At 45.4% G+C, this 17,809-nt stretch overlaps 1 protein-coding gene across 1 annotated transcript in view; it reads right to left on the bottom strand.

The window, feature by feature from the left end:
- Tti1 (TELO2 interacting protein 1) overlaps nucleotides 1-17,809 on the bottom strand; it is a 46,339-nt gene that overhangs the window by 11,459 nt on the left and 17,071 nt on the right. The window contains exons 2-7 of the mRNA XM_041670308.1: nucleotides 13,592-15,928; nucleotides 9,669-9,857; nucleotides 5,784-5,932; nucleotides 2,518-2,658; nucleotides 441-645; nucleotides 58-145 (exon numbers count right to left, since the gene is read on the bottom strand). Coding sequence (XP_041526242.1) covers nucleotides 58-145; nucleotides 441-645; nucleotides 2,518-2,658; nucleotides 5,784-5,932; nucleotides 9,669-9,857; nucleotides 13,592-15,893 — 3,074 coding nt within the window. The 5' untranslated portion in view covers nucleotides 15,894-15,928. The remainder of the gene's footprint in view (nucleotides 1-57; nucleotides 146-440; nucleotides 646-2,517; nucleotides 2,659-5,783; nucleotides 5,933-9,668; nucleotides 9,858-13,591; nucleotides 15,929-17,809) is intronic.

The following is a 17,809-nucleotide window of genomic DNA, read 5'->3' as shown; positions in this document are numbered from 1 at the left end:
AAATCATCTATAATTTAGAACAAACGTAAAGAGATGCGGGTGATGAAGCAGACGTACCTCCTGGCAGCCTCTTGTAATTTCACGGGCTGTTTGGTGCTGAGGTAAATCAAGCAGGCATCAGCCACTTTATTCAGGTCACCCTCACCTACAGGGCAGAAAAACAAAACAAGCCTCAGGCTCTCAGACTGCACTGGATACAAGCAATATCCAACACTGTCTTGGGACCTACGATTAGCCATGCAAAGTTCCCTGAGCTCTTTACTCTGCCCAGCAAGCCAGGAATACCTTAAGGTAGAAGGAGAGATGGGGGGTCAGGGTAGACTGAAGGAGGTGTATAAGAGGGGAGGTGAGAGATGCAAGCGCCACTCGGCAGAGGACACAAAGCAGGGGCATCAAGTCATGTGCGGGCTCTATGGCCAGGAGACCCATGTAGTACCTACCTAAGTCCAGACTCTCACAGAGGGGGCCCAGGCCCTGCAAGACAGCTAGTTGTAGCTTGAAGGCCAATGTGTGAGAATAAACTGGTCCAGCCCGGGCACTGATGGGGGCCTGGGTGATTAAGGAGCTGGTCAATTTTGGCAGGACATCTTTGCAGAACCGGCTCCGGAGAAAATCGCCGCATCTACTTCCAAGTGTCTGTAAAACCTGCAGAAACAGCCCCCAGTCTGGTGACTGCATATTGCTAAAGCAGCAAGAGGGTTGGGACACGTTTGCTAATTCAATTCTATCTAGGACTCTATTTAGGAAAAAAAAATGGAATTATTGCTGTTAATTCCTTGCCCATGGTTTGTGATTCTGACAGTTATGAATTCAGAGGTCTCTGCTTCCAAGGCATAGATTCTTCTATCCATAAATACAGATTACATGGAGAGTAATTCAGAGGGAGTTTGGGGTGGAGGAATAATATGATTAATACCTTGATTTCCTTTCTTTTTTTTGATAAGAGAGAGAGAGCACTTAAAGCAGTTCACATAGATCATCTCTGGAATCTTCCTAACATCCCTTGAGAAGACTTGGGCTTTAACTCTCACTAGCTGAGCAAACATAAACTCTGAGGCTCAGCAGCTGCCATGTGCAGGCATCAGGAAGATGGTGACCAGGCTATGGTCCCTGGCTAAGCCAAGGCTGGTCCCTGTGGCTGGAGCCATCTCTGCGTTCCGTCTGTTCAACTGCATAATCTCTCATGTACATCACCCTTTTTCTATCTTTCACAACAGGCAGTCTCTTTGCATGTGTCGTTTAAACTTTCTGTAGCAGAACATATTGAAATGTTTTGCCCCGCTGCACAAGACTGAGTGAACAGGAGGATAGGAATTTCTTTAAGAATCAGTAAGCAAGGCATAATGGGCTCACAGTGTCTGTCCAGTCTGCAGAGTAAGGTTCTCATCTCAAGGGCCCTTAGCTGTATCACATGATTTCAGGTAAAGCACTATTAATGTGTCTGCATGTGGAAAAAGCAGTCTTGCTTGCAGCACACACGTCTTAGTATGTTTTCATTTTTCTACACTGGCTGGCTCTCATTTCAAATAACCTATTAATTTTCATAAAGGGAAATAGTACATCTGAGTAAGATTTAATAATACTGACTTCTCTCTCTGCTTTCCCCTTTCTCTCTACACACATACCTTCTCTCTCTTCTCCTTCCCTCTTAACACACACACACACACACACACACACACACACACACACACCATTTCATGCATTTTGCTTTGGTATTAACATTAACAATTATGTCCCTCAAATAAGCTGGTATTCTGGCTTAGTATCTATTATAGAATCTTACAGAAAACCAGACTATCTCTGCCAGGCATACTGACTGCATTTACAGTTTCCATCTGCTGCCCCTCCACATCTCTTCCCTCTGCTTCATCTTGCTCATCCACTTCTAATTTATGCTGTCTTGCATGGCAAACGTATCTCTGTAGGACGCCATTAAGTGCTTTTTAGAACAAGGAAGGATATAAATAAATAAGTGAAAATTCATGCACTAATATAAGCCAAACTAACCAGGGAGAATGATATCTCTACAGGGCTGTAGCTTATCAAAGGCCTTCACCAGAGTTCTATTTCATCCTTGACAAAATTGTACCTAAATTACTCCTGAAAATGGGTGACTGTGGGCTTGGGCTAGGCAGAAGTGGGCTGTCATCAGGTCTTTCATATGATTTACTGAGAATGAGCCTGACCTGGGTTCTACCCCTTACTAGCTGTAGAATTCCAAAGTATGTTATCATCGCTGACTTTTTTTCTTTCTTGGCCAAAAATGGAAGTAATAAGTGCCTTGCAGGTTACTATAACATGAACTTCCATGTGGACAATGCCAAGCCTTCTGCTTGGCACACAAGAGATGCTCAGTGAATACAGGTGGCCTTTGATTTTATGAGATCACTCAGTTTTAAATTCTAAAGAAAGTGTCATTTAATCTTTTCTGTGCTTTTCTTATTTTTCTTTACTTTCTTTAAGGTCCATGTCCAGAGGTCAAATAAAGAGAAGTAATGCAGAAGACTGGGTCAGTACCTTGAAGGCTCTGAGGACTGCCAGGGGGTCATCACTTGTGAGTCGGTGCACGAGTGAAGGCCAGGCCCGATGAGCCAGGGGGAGGAGTTGGTTCTTATGGAACTGTAGAACCACCACACACAAACCCAGCACATCCAAGACCTGAAAGAAAATACAGGACTTCAACAGGCAGTAGGGGCTTAAAACCAGATGCCTGGGACCAAGTCCCTGTTCAACAAAGTGAGCCCTAGAAATGCATTAAAACAGTAACAGAAACTTGATACACCTTTTAGTTCTGAAACAGCATGAACCCAATTTCCTTGAGATTTGGCTATTCCTGTTGACTTCAGTCCAGGCCAGGTATTAGAGCCATACAAATACACAAGGAAAAAATATGTATACTTCCTTGCCTTCATGGAGTTTAGAGTCAGCTGGCAAAGACCTTAGATACCATTCAATAGAGAAAAGATTAGCTACTGTGTCAAGAAAGACCGTAAAGTATGTAATACAAAGAGATGAAATCTCTAAAGCAAGGTGTCTCTCAGGAATGGCTTCTAAAAGGAGACACAAATGATGAGCAGGCACTAGTTCAGTGCACAGTGAGGGTCCCTACAGCTGGCCTACAAGGAAGAAGACCCTGCGGCTGGGGTAGACCTTGGTGGCAGAGTGCTGCAGAGCTGGTGCCACTCCTGGGTTCCATCCCTAGTATCAAAACCAAAACAAAACAAAAGTCAAACAAACAAAAACCAAACCAAACCAAAACAATAACTCAAAACTAAAAAGCCCCAGAGCTTTCTCTGCTTAAGAAATGAGAGCGAGATGGAGCTGGACCATAAAAGGTCATGTTAAGAATCTTTTATTTTGTGCTAAGTATACTGGGGCATTTCCAAGTGTTTTAGTAGGGAAATGACAGGACACATCCATGTTTTCTGAAGGTCATCCTAGTTGCTGAGTAAAGAAGGCATTTGAAGGGGATTGGGAAGAAGTGATGAAGCCCTTAGGAGCTCATGGCAAAGATGTGATCACATGATGTCGGCAGAACCACAAAAGGATTTGAACATGTTCTAGAAAGGTTTTGAACCCTGTTTGACTTCAGCAGCACTTGTGACTTCAACGGAGATACTCACAGTCAGGTGGAGGAAAAGAGCAGCGGTGCCACCGAAAGAAACAGGAAGCAGGGAGGAGGAGGAGGCTGAGAAGATGGTGGGCTCAAGTCTTGTTGCTATCAGGAGAATCAGGCAGGAAACTGAGGGCTATCCAATCTTACCAGAGAGGTTTGGGCTAGCCTAAACAGTACACTGATCTTTTAGTCTACTACTGAACACTGACAGCTGGCATCAATTGTAGGTAGTGGTCAGTACAGCAGCCAACACAGGCTTTGCAAGAATGGGTACCCACAAAGAGTGCACAGGGTATGTGCTCTTGAGTCAGAAAGGCAGAGTGACGCTGGCCAATGGAGTCTTACCAGCTTTCTACAACCAGCTGACCCCACATCAAGGGCATAGAATAGAGGAGGCCACATCTCAGCAGGTGGAGAGAAAGCTTAGTGGGACAGAAAAGGGCGAGAGTGCAGCACCGATGGCTTTGGTGTCACTGTCTGGACAAGCTGCATTTTAGCTCATGGATTCAAAAATGCCTATTTCCCCCCATACCTAGAAAGTTCTCTTTGCTTTGTCCCTTTACATAGCCAGTTCTTTAACCTTTAGAAATGTTGTCACCTCAGAGGCCCGCTTAGCTGGCTAGTTGGAATCAGAAAGCAAGCTCTGCTTCATGGATAGATTACCCTTCTCTATCATGGTGCCTGTTCATTATCTCGCTAGAACCTCCCAAACTTGGATATATGTGTGTATTGCCCTTTCCCCACAATAAACAGAGAGATCCAGGGGAAAAGGGCTCTTTTTGCTTTGTGCCATTGTCTTCCGTAAGTCCTGCATGAGGGCTGAGGGAGGGAGGGAATGAATGAGTGTCTACACCATACGTCAGGCTCCCGTATTTTTATATGAGCAATCCTGTGAGGGTGACATCCTTGTCCCCTCTTTCCTCATGATGATGCAAAGGTTCAAAATTCAAGGTCACATGGCTAGTAAAGAACAGAGGCATCATCTTAACTCAACTATGTGGATCTTACACCAACAGGCTTCTAAAAGATTTAGTATTTGTATGATGTGTCTGTGTGTACATCTGTGTACCAGAGTATGTGTGTGCAACAGAACGAATATAGAAGTTTTGGGAGTTGGTTCTAATGTGTGGCAAGCAGTTTTGCCTGCTGAGCCATCTTGCTAGCCCAACTGACACTCTTTTTTATCCAAGACAAGGTTTCACTGTGCAGCCCTGGCTGTCCTGGAGCTCACTTTGTAGACTAGGCTATCCTGGAACTCACGTAGATCTGCCTGCCTCTGCCTCCTAAGTGCTGGGATTAAAGGTGTGCACAACCATGGCAGGCACCAACTGATACTCTTAGTTACTGCAGTGTGTACACAGGTGCCAGAAAGATGTAGAGTATTTAGAAGGTTGACAAATAGTTTCTAGGCACTCAAACTGAAGCTTTGTGTATCACATGTACTCCTGCCCCCAGTGCTTGTCGAATGTGTAATGGGCAGATGTCTCAGGAAGACTGAAAAAACTCCCTAACACAGACTCTGACCCTGAGGTAACTTGCAGATCAGGGTTTCCATCCTTTAACAAGGCCACTGAGCAACTAAAGCAGTTGTTCTCCCTCCTCGAGGTGTGGAGAAGCGATGCTTTTCTTGGGCTTAAGAACTTTTTAGAGTGATTATGAGATTTCTCCCTCCCAATGGTCCTTTGACAAAGTCACTCACGTGGCTCAGTCCTTGGGATCAGGGCTTGTTTGGGAGCTGCTGACATAAGAGGAAGTCAAATTACAGAAAGTGTTAGTTTTTTCTATGATGAAAATAGAAACAAAAACAAAGATAAGTGCTCCGAAGAACAACTGCCTTAAAATATTAAAAGCTGCATCCTGCATTATGTCAGCACAGAAATGGTCACCATTCAAAGCACATAGTATTCCTTGCCTTGGAGACTCAGTGAACCTGTCAGGCTCTGTGGTTTTCAAGGTAGGGGACTCAGCTCCCTCTTGGTATCTGGGCTGACACAGAAAGATGTTAAAACTGCTGTCCCATAGAAAGACCCCTTTTGATGCTTCTTTCTCATGGACATCACACACGGGCCAGGAGATGAGGAAATTTGCTTGTTTATCCAGTTACCACTGACCACAACACATCTCACACCTGCTGCTCTATGAATGAAGAAAAGGGCCACACACCGACCTTCAGGCGGATTTTCAGATTTTTATCTGATGATAAGTGGATACAGCGCTCCATCACATCCTTGGCTATCTGGATGTGTACTGGCAGTGGTGGCTCCACATCTGGAAGGGTGTCATTCTCATCCACTTTTGGGGGAGATGATTGTTCCTCTGAAAGAACAGAATTAGTGACAATGCTTTAGAAAAATCCAGCTTGACAGATAGCTTTAGACTCCAGAATAGGACTGTGGTGGTTTGAAAGAAAATGACCCCATAGGGCTCACAGGGAGTGGGGTGTGGACTCGTTGGAGTAGGTATAGTTTTATTAGAGGAAGTGTGTCACTAGTTGCAGGCTTTGAGGGTTCAGATGCTTAAATTAAGCCTAGTGTGATTCTCTTTCGGCTGCCTGTCAATCCAAATGCAGAACTAACTCTCAGCTCATTTTCCAGCACTGTGTCTGCCTGCATGCTGCCATGCTTCCCACCATGTTGATAATGGACTAACCTCTGAACTGTAAGCCAAACCCAACTAAATGTTTTTCTTTATAATATCTGCCGTGGTCAAGGCATCTCTTCACAGCAATAGAACCCTAAATGAGACAAGGACTTAGAGGAAAATGTGTAAAGATGCATCATAAGGAATTTACGTCAAACTGAACAACTCAAGAAGTTCACTAGGAGTGGTGGTGCGTGCCTTTAACCCTAATGCTCATGAGGCAGAGGCACATGGATATCAGAGTCTGAGATCAGCCAAGGTTACATAGTGAGTGGTACCCCACTTCCTTTCCTACCCTGTCACCCCACATTTGCAGATACAGCACAGGCTCTATAATATGTTTTTGCATGAGAGGAAGAATAACAATGTACTGGGAGGGGTAGGCCATGGAATGATAGATGACTTAAAACTGTTTTAGGGCACAGTTCTAATTTGGAGCCCCAGGTTGGGTAGTGCCCTGGGTGGCCTTTTCTCTGTTGTCTCCTTTCCTTTTTGATTCATCCCTTGACCACAGAGTGCCAAAGCTGATCATCTCTACTGGGCTTGTAAGATGTTTAGACGACCAACACCAAAACCTTATTATCTTCGTTTGAGATTTGAAGTTCTAGGGCAGCCTGGTGCAATGCTCAGATGTAGGGCTTGGACCAGGGAGACTCCACAACCTGTTAATACCTCCTTTCACCGTGCATCACCTCGCCTGCACCAAAGGGATAAGGCATATCTTCTGCCACTAGGAGAGTGAGTAAAGAGGATGGCATAGCTCTCAGCTCTCCCTGCCTAGTACTGCTTGAGAAGATGATGATGGAAACTGAACAACAAGACTTGCCAGCTGTCTGAACCCCAGGCCTCATCTCTGTCCTGCAGGAATTTCCTGTCTACAGGCCCACCTTGTTCAAATGTTCTATTACCAGCTGTGAGTGAGCATTTCCACTGAGCTGAGCACTGCTCCCCTTAACTTTTTCTGGGTTCAGATTCCTCTGCTAGAAAACCTGAACCTTATAATAGAGGATATAGTCTCTGCTAGATGCTGAGAGGATGAAGGGAGATGCATCTGTGAAATATTTGGCTTTCTCAGAGAAAGGGACCTTGACTGTATAAGCTGCCTTTACATAGTTAAACAGAACATTCACGCCAAACCTGTATTAGGACAAACAATCTTACAAAGTCAAGGAAGTCGAATACCCATAAAAATGCTAATTGCAAAAGTAACAGGGCTAGACTGCTTCTTCCTCAGAGGAGGATCTGTTGTTTGAATCTGCGTGTTGTGGAGTGCTTTTCAGGAATGTGAGCTTCTGATATTGGAGGAAGGTTTGATTCATGCCAACTGATCCTAGCAGCTATCAAACAGAAGCAGATCTTTGTGTGTTTGTGTATATCCATGTGGATGGGTGGGTGCGTGCATGTGTGTGTGCTTGGAAAAGCTAGAAATCAAACTTGTGTTTTGTTCAAGCTATCCACCTTGTTTTCCAAACCTGGTAGAAACTGGTCTGGAGCTCACTGAGTAGGCTAGGCTAGCTGGCCAGAGAGCTTGGGGACCTGCCTATCTTCACAGCCTGAGTACTGGGATTACAAGCCCATGCTACCATGTCAGGCTTCTTATGTGACTTCTGAAGATCAAACTTGAATCCTTATGCTTGCACAGCAAGCACTTTTTTGACTGCATTCCCTCACCAGAACCAGAAGACCTTAATCACAGAAGAGCAGATTTATTGTTGGGTTTGGATCTTGGACTAGAGTGGCAGCCTTGATCATGAAAGGCCAACTCACATCCCTCTTCAGAGATGTAGGACTGGGTGGAGTGTGATTCACAGGAAGGTTCAGGCTGGCTCAGCAGAGAAACAGAAGAAAAAGCATGAAGGTTATAACCAGAGCGCTGGCTGTGGGAAAGAGTTTGGACCTGTACTGCTTGCCACTGCTCACAAGGAATCTGTTGCATTCATGGCCGTGAGCTATACTTTCCTGTTATCCTGGACGTTTTGGCTCCAGCTCACCAGAATAAGAGCACAGATGGGAAAAATGAAAAAAAGAAATCTGCTCACTTCAACCTAACAAACTAATTTGGGACTCAGTTCGATTTAGGATAGTTCTGGGACCACCAAGCTCATTATGACTTGGCATTTTATTGCAGAGGCGATTCTAATAATTTATTAATCCTTCCATGACCTAAAGCTCCAGATTGAGTTTGTGAATAAAACAAGAGGCCAGAGCTCCTACTGGCTTGAACTCTCTTTTTCCTCTATCATATATATGTAAGAAAAACACCGCAATCGTTCCCTACCAATAAAGGAATAGATGAAGTCCATGAATAGACAATGGGCCCAAGAAAGAAAAAAATGATAGGAAGAAGCATAAAGAAACACACCCAACTTGGGCATTAATCAAAGACATGCAAAGTAAAATAATGAGCCATTATTAACTTGCTAACACTGGCAAGTGAAGCAGGCAATCACCACTGCTGGGAAGGTGCAGACTGCTAAGACTGTCTGGAAGGCAATCTGGTCAGCACTAGCTGATGCTCTTATCTTGGATGTAGAAACCCTACTTGTGAGAATTTCTAGAGATATGTGTAGTGATATTTCATCTGTATTTTCATAAGTAAAGCTTGCCCAAAGATCAGAGAGTAAAACAGCTGCCCTGGTCAGCCTTACAGACTAGGCAGTGGTGACACACACCTTTAATCCCAGTAGCCACACTAGTTTGCCACAGAAACCAGGCGGTAGTGGTGCATGCCTTTAACCCTAGCACTAGAGAGGAATATAAGACAGGAGGAGAGAGTTCTCAGACACAGTCTCATTCTGAGATTCCTGGAGGCAGGATTGTCATTTCAGACTGAGGTAGAGGTAAGAGCCAGGGGCTGTATGTTGTATTTTTTTACCCTCAATCTGAAACCCAATTATCTGTCTCTGGGTTTTTATTTCTTGTGCTACAGATATGCAAGTACGAAGAAAAGGTCACACACAGAGAATTATCCCTTGGCACACTGTATCACAGCAAGGCTGCAGGCAACCTTAACTTCACATGGGGGATGCACTCTTGGTAGCTGCCACCCCAACGATGACTCTGAAAACTTGGAGTGTCCTTTATGACTAAACACGAAGGATATGGGACATTTAGACGTTGGAGCCAGAGGCACTAGGTACAGTCCAGTGGTAGTGAGTCCCAGTGCAATCCTCATCAGCACAAACAAAACTATGGCTGCTACCATGTAAATAGTTTTTTTTTTAAATAAAAGGAATGGGAAAAGTTTACTCACATACACACACACACACACACACACACACACACACACACACGAACAGCTGTGAGTATAGTGGGGTTTAGGGCAACTTTTCTTCCACTTTCTGGAATGACATTTTATTGTTTTCACAATGATTGGTTCAAAAAGGAGCTAGTGAAACCAAACAGCAATTACCTTCCTCAGTTTCAAGGTCAGAAACATTCCCTTCTGCTATGTCCTTCTCTTTGAGGTAGTTCAGCACAAACTGCTCGATGTCCTCTGCTGTGGCACTAGCCTGGCGAGCTGCTGGCATTTGCCTTCCCTCCTCTTCTAAACTGCACGGCTGGAGCTGCCCAGTAGAACCTGCATCTGGGAACCAGCGGGCTGCAAGAAAATGTTATCATGACTCGTGATTAGTGACAGGCACCAGCACTGCAACCCCACCTTCTACCACGTCAGTCGGCTGCCTCCTAACTTGCCAACTTCCAGTGGCTCCAGTACACAAGGTATTTTCCTGCCTTAGAACTCATACATGCTGCTGCTCTTGAATGACCAGAATACTTTTCTCCTGCTCTACACCTGTCTAATTCCAAATCACTGCACATTTCAGAACAATCAGAACATTCCCAGGAAAGCTGTCCCTTACACAGCACAAAGCTCTTTCCCTTTGTATTTTGTAACGGTATTTATTTTTCGTGTGGTTTGGTATGTGAATCTTCACCCTGGAACTCCTGACTCTAACATGCCACAGCACAGGGTTGGAACTCAAACATATGCAGTGTGTTTGAGGACAAACACAAGTGATGCAACTCCGAGGACAGGATACGCTCCCTGTCCGATGGGCTCTGCAGTACTGGGAGAATGGGCAGCCTTACATGGGTTCCTTAACAGAAAATGCTCCAGTGCCTCTGACATGTCACCACAGAATAAACCTTAAACCACTCCAGTGGTTTCCAACTGTGCCCTGAGGGGCCTTAGGCCTCTGTAGCAATCACAAAGGGGAAACCAGGAAGTCAGGGTGAGTGTGGGGTGTCCACCAGGGTCTAAATTCCTTACTTAACTACAGCAGTTCTAATTTCAGTCATTCCTAGGTATTGAGACCCTTCAAAGTCTTTAATTCCAAAAGGTTCTGAATACTTAAAGAATAAAGCAATAACATCCCCAATCCCACAGCCTCTTGGCCGGTGCCCTCCCTCCCTTCTGTCAACAGCAGGAGAAAGACTGTCACTTTTAGCACCTGCTAGTCTCCTTTTCAATAAGGAGCAACTGCCCAGAGCCAGAAAGCAGAAGGGAGGTGCTTCAGGCACCTGGGAGTATCAGGGAACAAATGATTGAGAGGACAGTTTCCTGGCTGGTATCTGGAGGCTCCTACATGTGGAGTTAAGCATCCTTTCTAAATTAAATTGAATTTTGAGACAAGGCAGAGATCTGCCTGCCCCTGCCTCCTGAGTGCTAGGAGCAAAGACGTGTGCTCCATGCACAGCTAAGCATGCCGTTTCTTCAGTGCCCCATTCCCAGGTATATATTAGGCTCTGGGTGAACTCTCAGGCGCTGGACCCCAAATGGGTAAAGCCTAGTCCCAGCATTATAACTGCAGGGAGTCCACACACTGCAGATTATTTTTACATTCAAAGCTAGTGTCAGACTGGAAAATGTCTTTGCTCACAAATGGGTTTTAAACGTATGAAAAGAAGCTCAACCTCACTCTTAATGCAAATTACAACTATAATAAGGTGCAATTTTTCTCCTATTGGATTAGCAAAGATCAAAGGCTCAGTAATAAGACAGTATGGGTGAGGGTGTGGCAAAATTGGCACTTTTACATTGCTGATGGAGCTTAAATTGGTACAATCTCTTAGGAGAGCAATTTGATACTCTCAATCAAAAATTTAAATGTAAAACTCTTTGAACAAGCATTTCTTTTAGGAATTTATGCTACTGATAATATTGAAGGCAAAAAGATAGAGAAACATTCTTTTTTTTAATGTCAAGCAAGAAAGGTCTGGTTAAAGTCAGTGTCATGACTCAGTGGGATGTGATGCAGCCCTGTACACCTCGCAGCCTCCTCCTCCTTCCAGTATCAGCCTTAGCTGAATTTCCCAGAGAGGCCTTCCCTGACAGTGCAACCTTGAGTAGCCTATCCCAGCTCCTCCCTAACACGAGGCTTTAGTGTCCTTCAAAGTGCTTATCAGCAGCTGAAGTCTCTCAGTAGCAAGAAAGCTGCGTATGTGATCTTGTTCACTGCTGTACCCTCACTACTTGGTGTAGCATCTTTATGAGTAAAGAAAGAGCATCCGCGCGGTACGTGAGTGGTCATGAATGAATGAGTGAACAATGAAGTGTCGCCCCAGAGAAGAGCATGGTCCCTGCCCCAGTCACCTCTCCTGAGAAAGTTTCTCACGGGATCTTGGCCTTTTCACCTGACAGAATGAGGCCAAGGACCTTTTCCTCTGCCTCATAGGCTATGGGCAGTACTGGAGATATGCTCTTTGGATAAAAGCACCAGGACAGAGCTCACTGTTTTTCATTTTATGATTAACTGTTCACTTGAGGGATTTATTTATTTATTAGACATGGTCTTGCTATATACATCATGAGTTCTTCTGCTTGAGTGTCCTGGCAGCTGGGATTACAGGTAAAATCCTTCCAAGCCTGGCTTTTGTTCATGGTAGAAAATCATGCCATGCTAAAGGTGGCTAACATCCCTAGAAAGCACCCAGCAGGATCAAAATATAAATGAGACAATTAAGTCAACTGGTACAATTAAAAGAAGGGGCTGGAGAGATGGCTCAGTGGTTAAGAACACTGGCTGCTCTTTCAGGGGAACTGCGTTCAATTTCTAGCACCCACATGGCAGCTCACAGCTGTCTATAATTCCAGGTCCAATGGATCAGACTCCCTTTTCTGGCCTCTAGGCATGTGGTGCACAGACACACATGCAGGTACAACAGTCATACACGTAAATAAATCTTTTTTTTTTTACTTTAAAAAAAAGGTTAAAAAGAAGAACAAGGGGCTAGAGAGATGGTACAGCAGTTAAGAACACTGGTTGCTCTTCCAGGAGGCCCAGTTCTAATTCCTAGTACCCATATGGTGGCTTACACCAACTATAACTCCAGTTCTGGAGATATAGTGCCTTCTTCTGGCCTCTGTAGGCACTAAACACACACATGTAGGCATATACACGTATACAGGCAAACACTCAAACACATAAAATAATAAATGTTTTTAAGCTTCTAGATTACTGCTGTCCAGTAAGGTCCATGTGGCTAAGATATGAAACAAAATTAAAATTTCAATTCCTTGCTGAAACATAATGGTTCACACCTATAATCTTGGGAGGCAGAGGCAGACAGAGCTCAGTGAGTTTGAGGCCAGCCTGGTCTACCAAGTGAGTTCCAGGACACCCAGGACTGTTACACAGAGAAACCCTGTCTTGAAAAACTAAACAAAAACAAAGAAACAAAAAGTTCAACTCCCTAGTAGTTTTAGTCATGCATGGTTACTGGCTATTGCACTGGGCAAAAGAGACAGAGGATAACCATCATCAGAAAAATTCTAGAGGGCTGAGGATGTAGCTCAGTGGTACAACACCTTAGCCTATGTAGGCCCTGAGTTCAATCCCCAGAGCCAACCCCAACCAAAGAAAGAAAGGTTCTATCTGCTGTCCCAGCTCTCGGTGGCTGAGTGCTTCCTGCTGCTCCTGCCCTCTCCCAGCACAGATGCTGCCAGCTCTAAGAAGCACCAGTAGCAGCATAGTATATTGGGAAGAATAAACTAGCCACAAATCCAACTTTATCCCTTATTAATAGTGTGACCCTGGCTGAACAGGATCTCACTGAGCCTTGGTTTTTCTTATTTGTAAAATAAAAAATGCTGTTTCTACCTAGTCTGTGTGGTTTATATCCTGACACAGAGCAGGGCTCAATAAACAGCAGAAATATTCCAAGTATAAAAACCAACACTGTAGTCTGACAATCCCCTGTGCCCTGTGGGGTTGGAGAGACAACCTTCCCAATGTCCTCCATAGCACATTCCTGAACACGGAATAAGACTAGGCAAACCAGGATCTTGGCTCCTATCTCCTCAACTGGCATCAAAAAAGGCTTTCAATGTACCTAATGCTGCCAGCAAAGCATGCAGAACGCTGACAAAGGAAGCAGCTCTCTTATCATAAAATTGGTCCAGGGTGGTCAAGACATCTTGAACCACATCTGCTACCAAAGGAAGTAGGCTAGCATCTGAGTTCCGAAGCATGACTTCTAAGACTTTTGGGGTATGAGGGTGCAGAGCAAGGTGACGCAGATTTAAAGAGATACCATTCACCAAATAGTCTGAATTTTGATTGATCAGGTGCTGTACGGAGTTATAGCCACAAGCATGGCTGATGGCTACCATGGTGCTAGTAGCCACTTGACTAATGAGCAAGGTTTGGTCTCCAGCCTTCTCCAGTACTGGATAGAGGGCTGACATCAAAAGCAAACGGAAGTCTTTTCGTAATGCATAAGCAAACTGGCCAATCCCTTCCAGCTGAATGCATATCTGCCAGATGTTACTGTTCATGGAGCAGATAGTGGGGCTCGGCTTTGACGAGGCTGGAAAAGACACAACGTGGCAGGTGTGTGCACCAGATGTGATGGCCTGGAGGCCAGGAGGCTTCACTGTCATTTCCTCCCCCTCCTCAGCTTCAATACAGGTAACCAAGTACCAGTTTTCTTGGCTTATGTATTCCTCCAATATAGATTTCACAATCTCTCTCAGTTCCTCTGGGCCTATGCTTGTACATTTGTTATGAATATCTTCTACATCCAGCCCGGCAGCCCCTACAACCAGTTCATTAAGGATCATGGCAGCTTGCTTTCGGTAAACTACAGATGCATGGTACAGTTCCATAAAGTGATCGACAAGCAAATACAGGTCCCCATAGTAACCAAGGAGCTGACAGATCTGCCGCAGGAGCAGGAAGACCCTCTCATCAGTGAAGCAGCGGAAATATCTCCTCTGGACTCGGCTCCACGGTCGCGCATCTGAGGCCTCTGGAGAAGCACTCAGGTTGTCGGAGTTCCAGCGCCGCTCTTCCACCATCTTGACGTCTGCCACCTCTAGCTCTAGTACTTGGACAAGTGCTCTGGAAAGGCGCTGCAGGTGGGCAACAGAATTGAGAATCACATGCACTTTGGGGCCCAATAGCTTTAGATACCCCAGTAACAAGGAAAGAGTAGAGAACTTGCCCTGGTCGTCTTGTGTGTTCATTAGGCGGGGAAGAGATGTGGCAAGTGCATGCAGGTTTTCTGACAAGATGTCAGCCAAGGCTCTGCTGCCCACCACTACTTTCTGATCTGCAAAACGCCTTAGCACTGTATTGCACTGCGCCTGGACTTCAGGACTTTCATCATTTACTAGACCAACTAACACCTTCAAGAGGGGACCAGTGCATTCAACCAGGGTCTGACTGCACTTCAGAAGCAGGACCTCCACAAGCTCTACCAGCTCCAGCCTTGCCTTCCAGTGAGGGTGAACAGAGACACTCTCAATTATCTTTTTAATAAGGATCGCCAACTTGTCCCCAGTGCTTTTTACCCAGTCTGCTTCCCTGTGAATCATCAGGGCTGCCACTCTGGGCTCAACTGCAGGGTTTGCTCCAGCCTTGGGGATCCTTGTGAGCTGTTCATCAGCCATGATGAAGCCCACTGTCTTGTAAAAGACCTTTAGGGAAGACACAACAATACTGTGACCTTGTTTAAAGTCTCCTGTGATGATTCTGGTCAGTGCAGTTGAGATTCCAGGTAGGAAAGACGCCAACAAATCTCCCAGCTGCTGTTGCTGCTCCAGTCCCCCCACGGGCCTCGGATGGTCCTGACAATCGCACTGAAGGAGGAGGACCTGTAAACACTCCAAGGCTGCAATTTTAATCTGCTTTGACTTCTCCTGCTCTGCCAAGCCTAACAGTAAAGATACAGCAAATCCTAACCGAGGCAGAATGGAGGGCTCATAAAAAGTCAGAATGATGTCCCTGTAAGCTGAGTGCATCAAGGTGCTAAGTCCCCGGATCACAGCCAATTTCAACTCCTCCGACACAGCTGCAGGTTTTTGGGAGCTGGGAGAGTACAGACAGGCTGAAAGTTCCGAGAAGAGTTCCTGGAGAAGCTCTTGCTCTCTCACACATGTTGAAGAGAGGACGAAGGTGAGGCACTCCACCACACTCTGGACCAGGCGCTCTCTTTTGGGCCCTGGGGTCTTCAGGGCAAATCGTAAGGGGAAGAGGACGTACTGCTGTAGCTCCTGAAGGGCAATATCACTCACGGCCTGTAACTGTGTCTGCAGATGTTCCACATTCTCCACTGTCTGGGCCTTGGTAAGCTGAACACAGACTGGACGTAAGATGCCAAAGGCCTCCTCAGGAGTGTCAAACACCGCCATTGCACAACTGTCTTCTCCCTCACTAAGGAAACATCCTGTAGGTTGGAAGAGGGAAGCTTTTCAGTAAAGAGTGTCAAGCTCAAAGCAAATACAAAGTGAAGGTCTGTCCATCTGTCCATCATTCCATCCATCCATCCACCCACTATTTATGGAGTCCAAGGTGCCAGTCATTGTAAGGGAACCGCAACGAACTGGCTCCTATTCTTGGAGTATCCTCAGCTCAGTGAAGGATGTAAGCAAGCAGCGCAGTCTCTAGCTATTAGGACAGACCTAAGTTTAGGTTCTAAGTGAGCAGGGAAAGTCACATCCCTAGGAGAGCCAGAACTGAGTTTCAAAATAGCATGCCTGAACCATTACGTAGGGGCAAATGAATAAGGTTCTGGGCTAGGCTAGAGACGGAGTTCTAACTCCTTACTGGGCTGCTGAAAGAAGAGGGATATACAGAAAAAACACAGTCTTGGTGTACAGGTCAGTGAGTTCTCACGTATGTTGAGGCCTGCATAAACACTACCCAAAGCAAGACAGAAAATGTTTCTAGCGGCCGAGAAGGCTTTCCCATGTCCTTTACATTGATCCCTCTTCCTCTATAATTCTGACTTCTCTCTCTTAAGATTCCTTTTGCCTGTTCTTGTCACTGGGGGTTTTGAGAGAGAGAGAGAGAGAGAGAGAGAGAGAGACAGAGAGAGACAGACAGAGAGAGAGAGACAGAGAGACAGAGACACAGAGGTTGGGAGGCTATGATCTTTATGCAGATGGTAATATGGAGGAAGGATCAGAGCTGGGTGAGGCTGACAAACACAAAAGAAAGTAAAGTATGCCCAGGGATGGAAAACCAGGAGTGCACACTGCCACAGCCATCACGGGGGAAGAGATTGCTGCAGCACAGAAAGCTGGATGGCAGCAGGAAAGCAAAGGAGACAGGTTTAGAGGTAATGAAGAGGCTGAGCCGCTTAATGCCTGAAAGCCTTTCTTTCCTGTGAGAAATTCAAACTCAGTGAACAAAAAAAGATAAACACAGAGCTTGGGGAGAGAAATAAGCCTCAAACATTTCCTTTAGGAAAACAGAGCATGCTGGGAAGACACAAAACTGTGGCCCAAGGGTACTACGGACCAAGTCAAAGCTGGAGCTATAAATGTATAACATTATAAAATGCTGGCATTGGATGGAGTGATCACCCATGGCTGGATTAGTGATCATCCAGTCTGGAGGGCTTGCATTTTTCCTCCTCGGCTGTCCATCTCTAGCTCATGAGTGAGTACTCCTAAATCCAGGGGCCACAGGGCTGACAGGCGAGAAGAACCTAGTGTGTTTACAGACCAAGACCTGGCCATTCCAGAGAGCTGAGCTGGACTGTGCCTGTGAACCAACAGAGGGCTCCAGTGCACTCTTATTGATGGCTGAAAAATCAAAAATTATTGGGCGCGCACGTGTGTGTCTGAACAATAGCACAAGATGTCCTCAAGAGCATGGCAAACCTTCTGCCTCAGCCTCTCAAGTGTTTGGATTATGGAGAAGAGTCATTACATCCACCCAAAGAACATTTTTTAAAGTTTTGAACACTCGAGAGAACAATGAAGACAAGTGGAGCAGAGAAGGGAGCTGCTCAGGGTGAGTGGACTTACAGCTCAGAGAGCTTGGTGGTACATCTATAACTTGGCACACCTTGGGGGTCTGCACAGGACAGAGCTGTCAGTGGAGAAAAGGAGAACACAATGGCCACATGGGGCCGGAAAGACAAACCTAGTTATGAGAAACTTCAAAATACAAGATTTTGGAAAGAAGGCTGGTGCTGAGACAGAAACCAAGAGATATTTTGGTGTCCCTTAAAGCTAGAGGAACAAAACTGGAGGTTTGTCCCCAAGCCTTAAACTCTTGGCTGGTGACTCAGCTCAGTCCCTCTTTAAGTTCAGTCTTG

The sequence above is a fragment of the Microtus oregoni genome, unplaced genomic scaffold (genome assembly GCF_018167655.1).
Source record: "Microtus oregoni isolate MIOR12 unplaced genomic scaffold, Mior012 000020F_ref0000438, whole genome shotgun sequence".
Lineage (NCBI taxonomy): Eukaryota > Metazoa > Chordata > Mammalia > Rodentia > Cricetidae > Microtus > Microtus oregoni.
The sequence above is the reverse complement of the archived record's forward strand: the minus strand, read 5'-3'. Positions and strand labels throughout refer to the sequence as shown.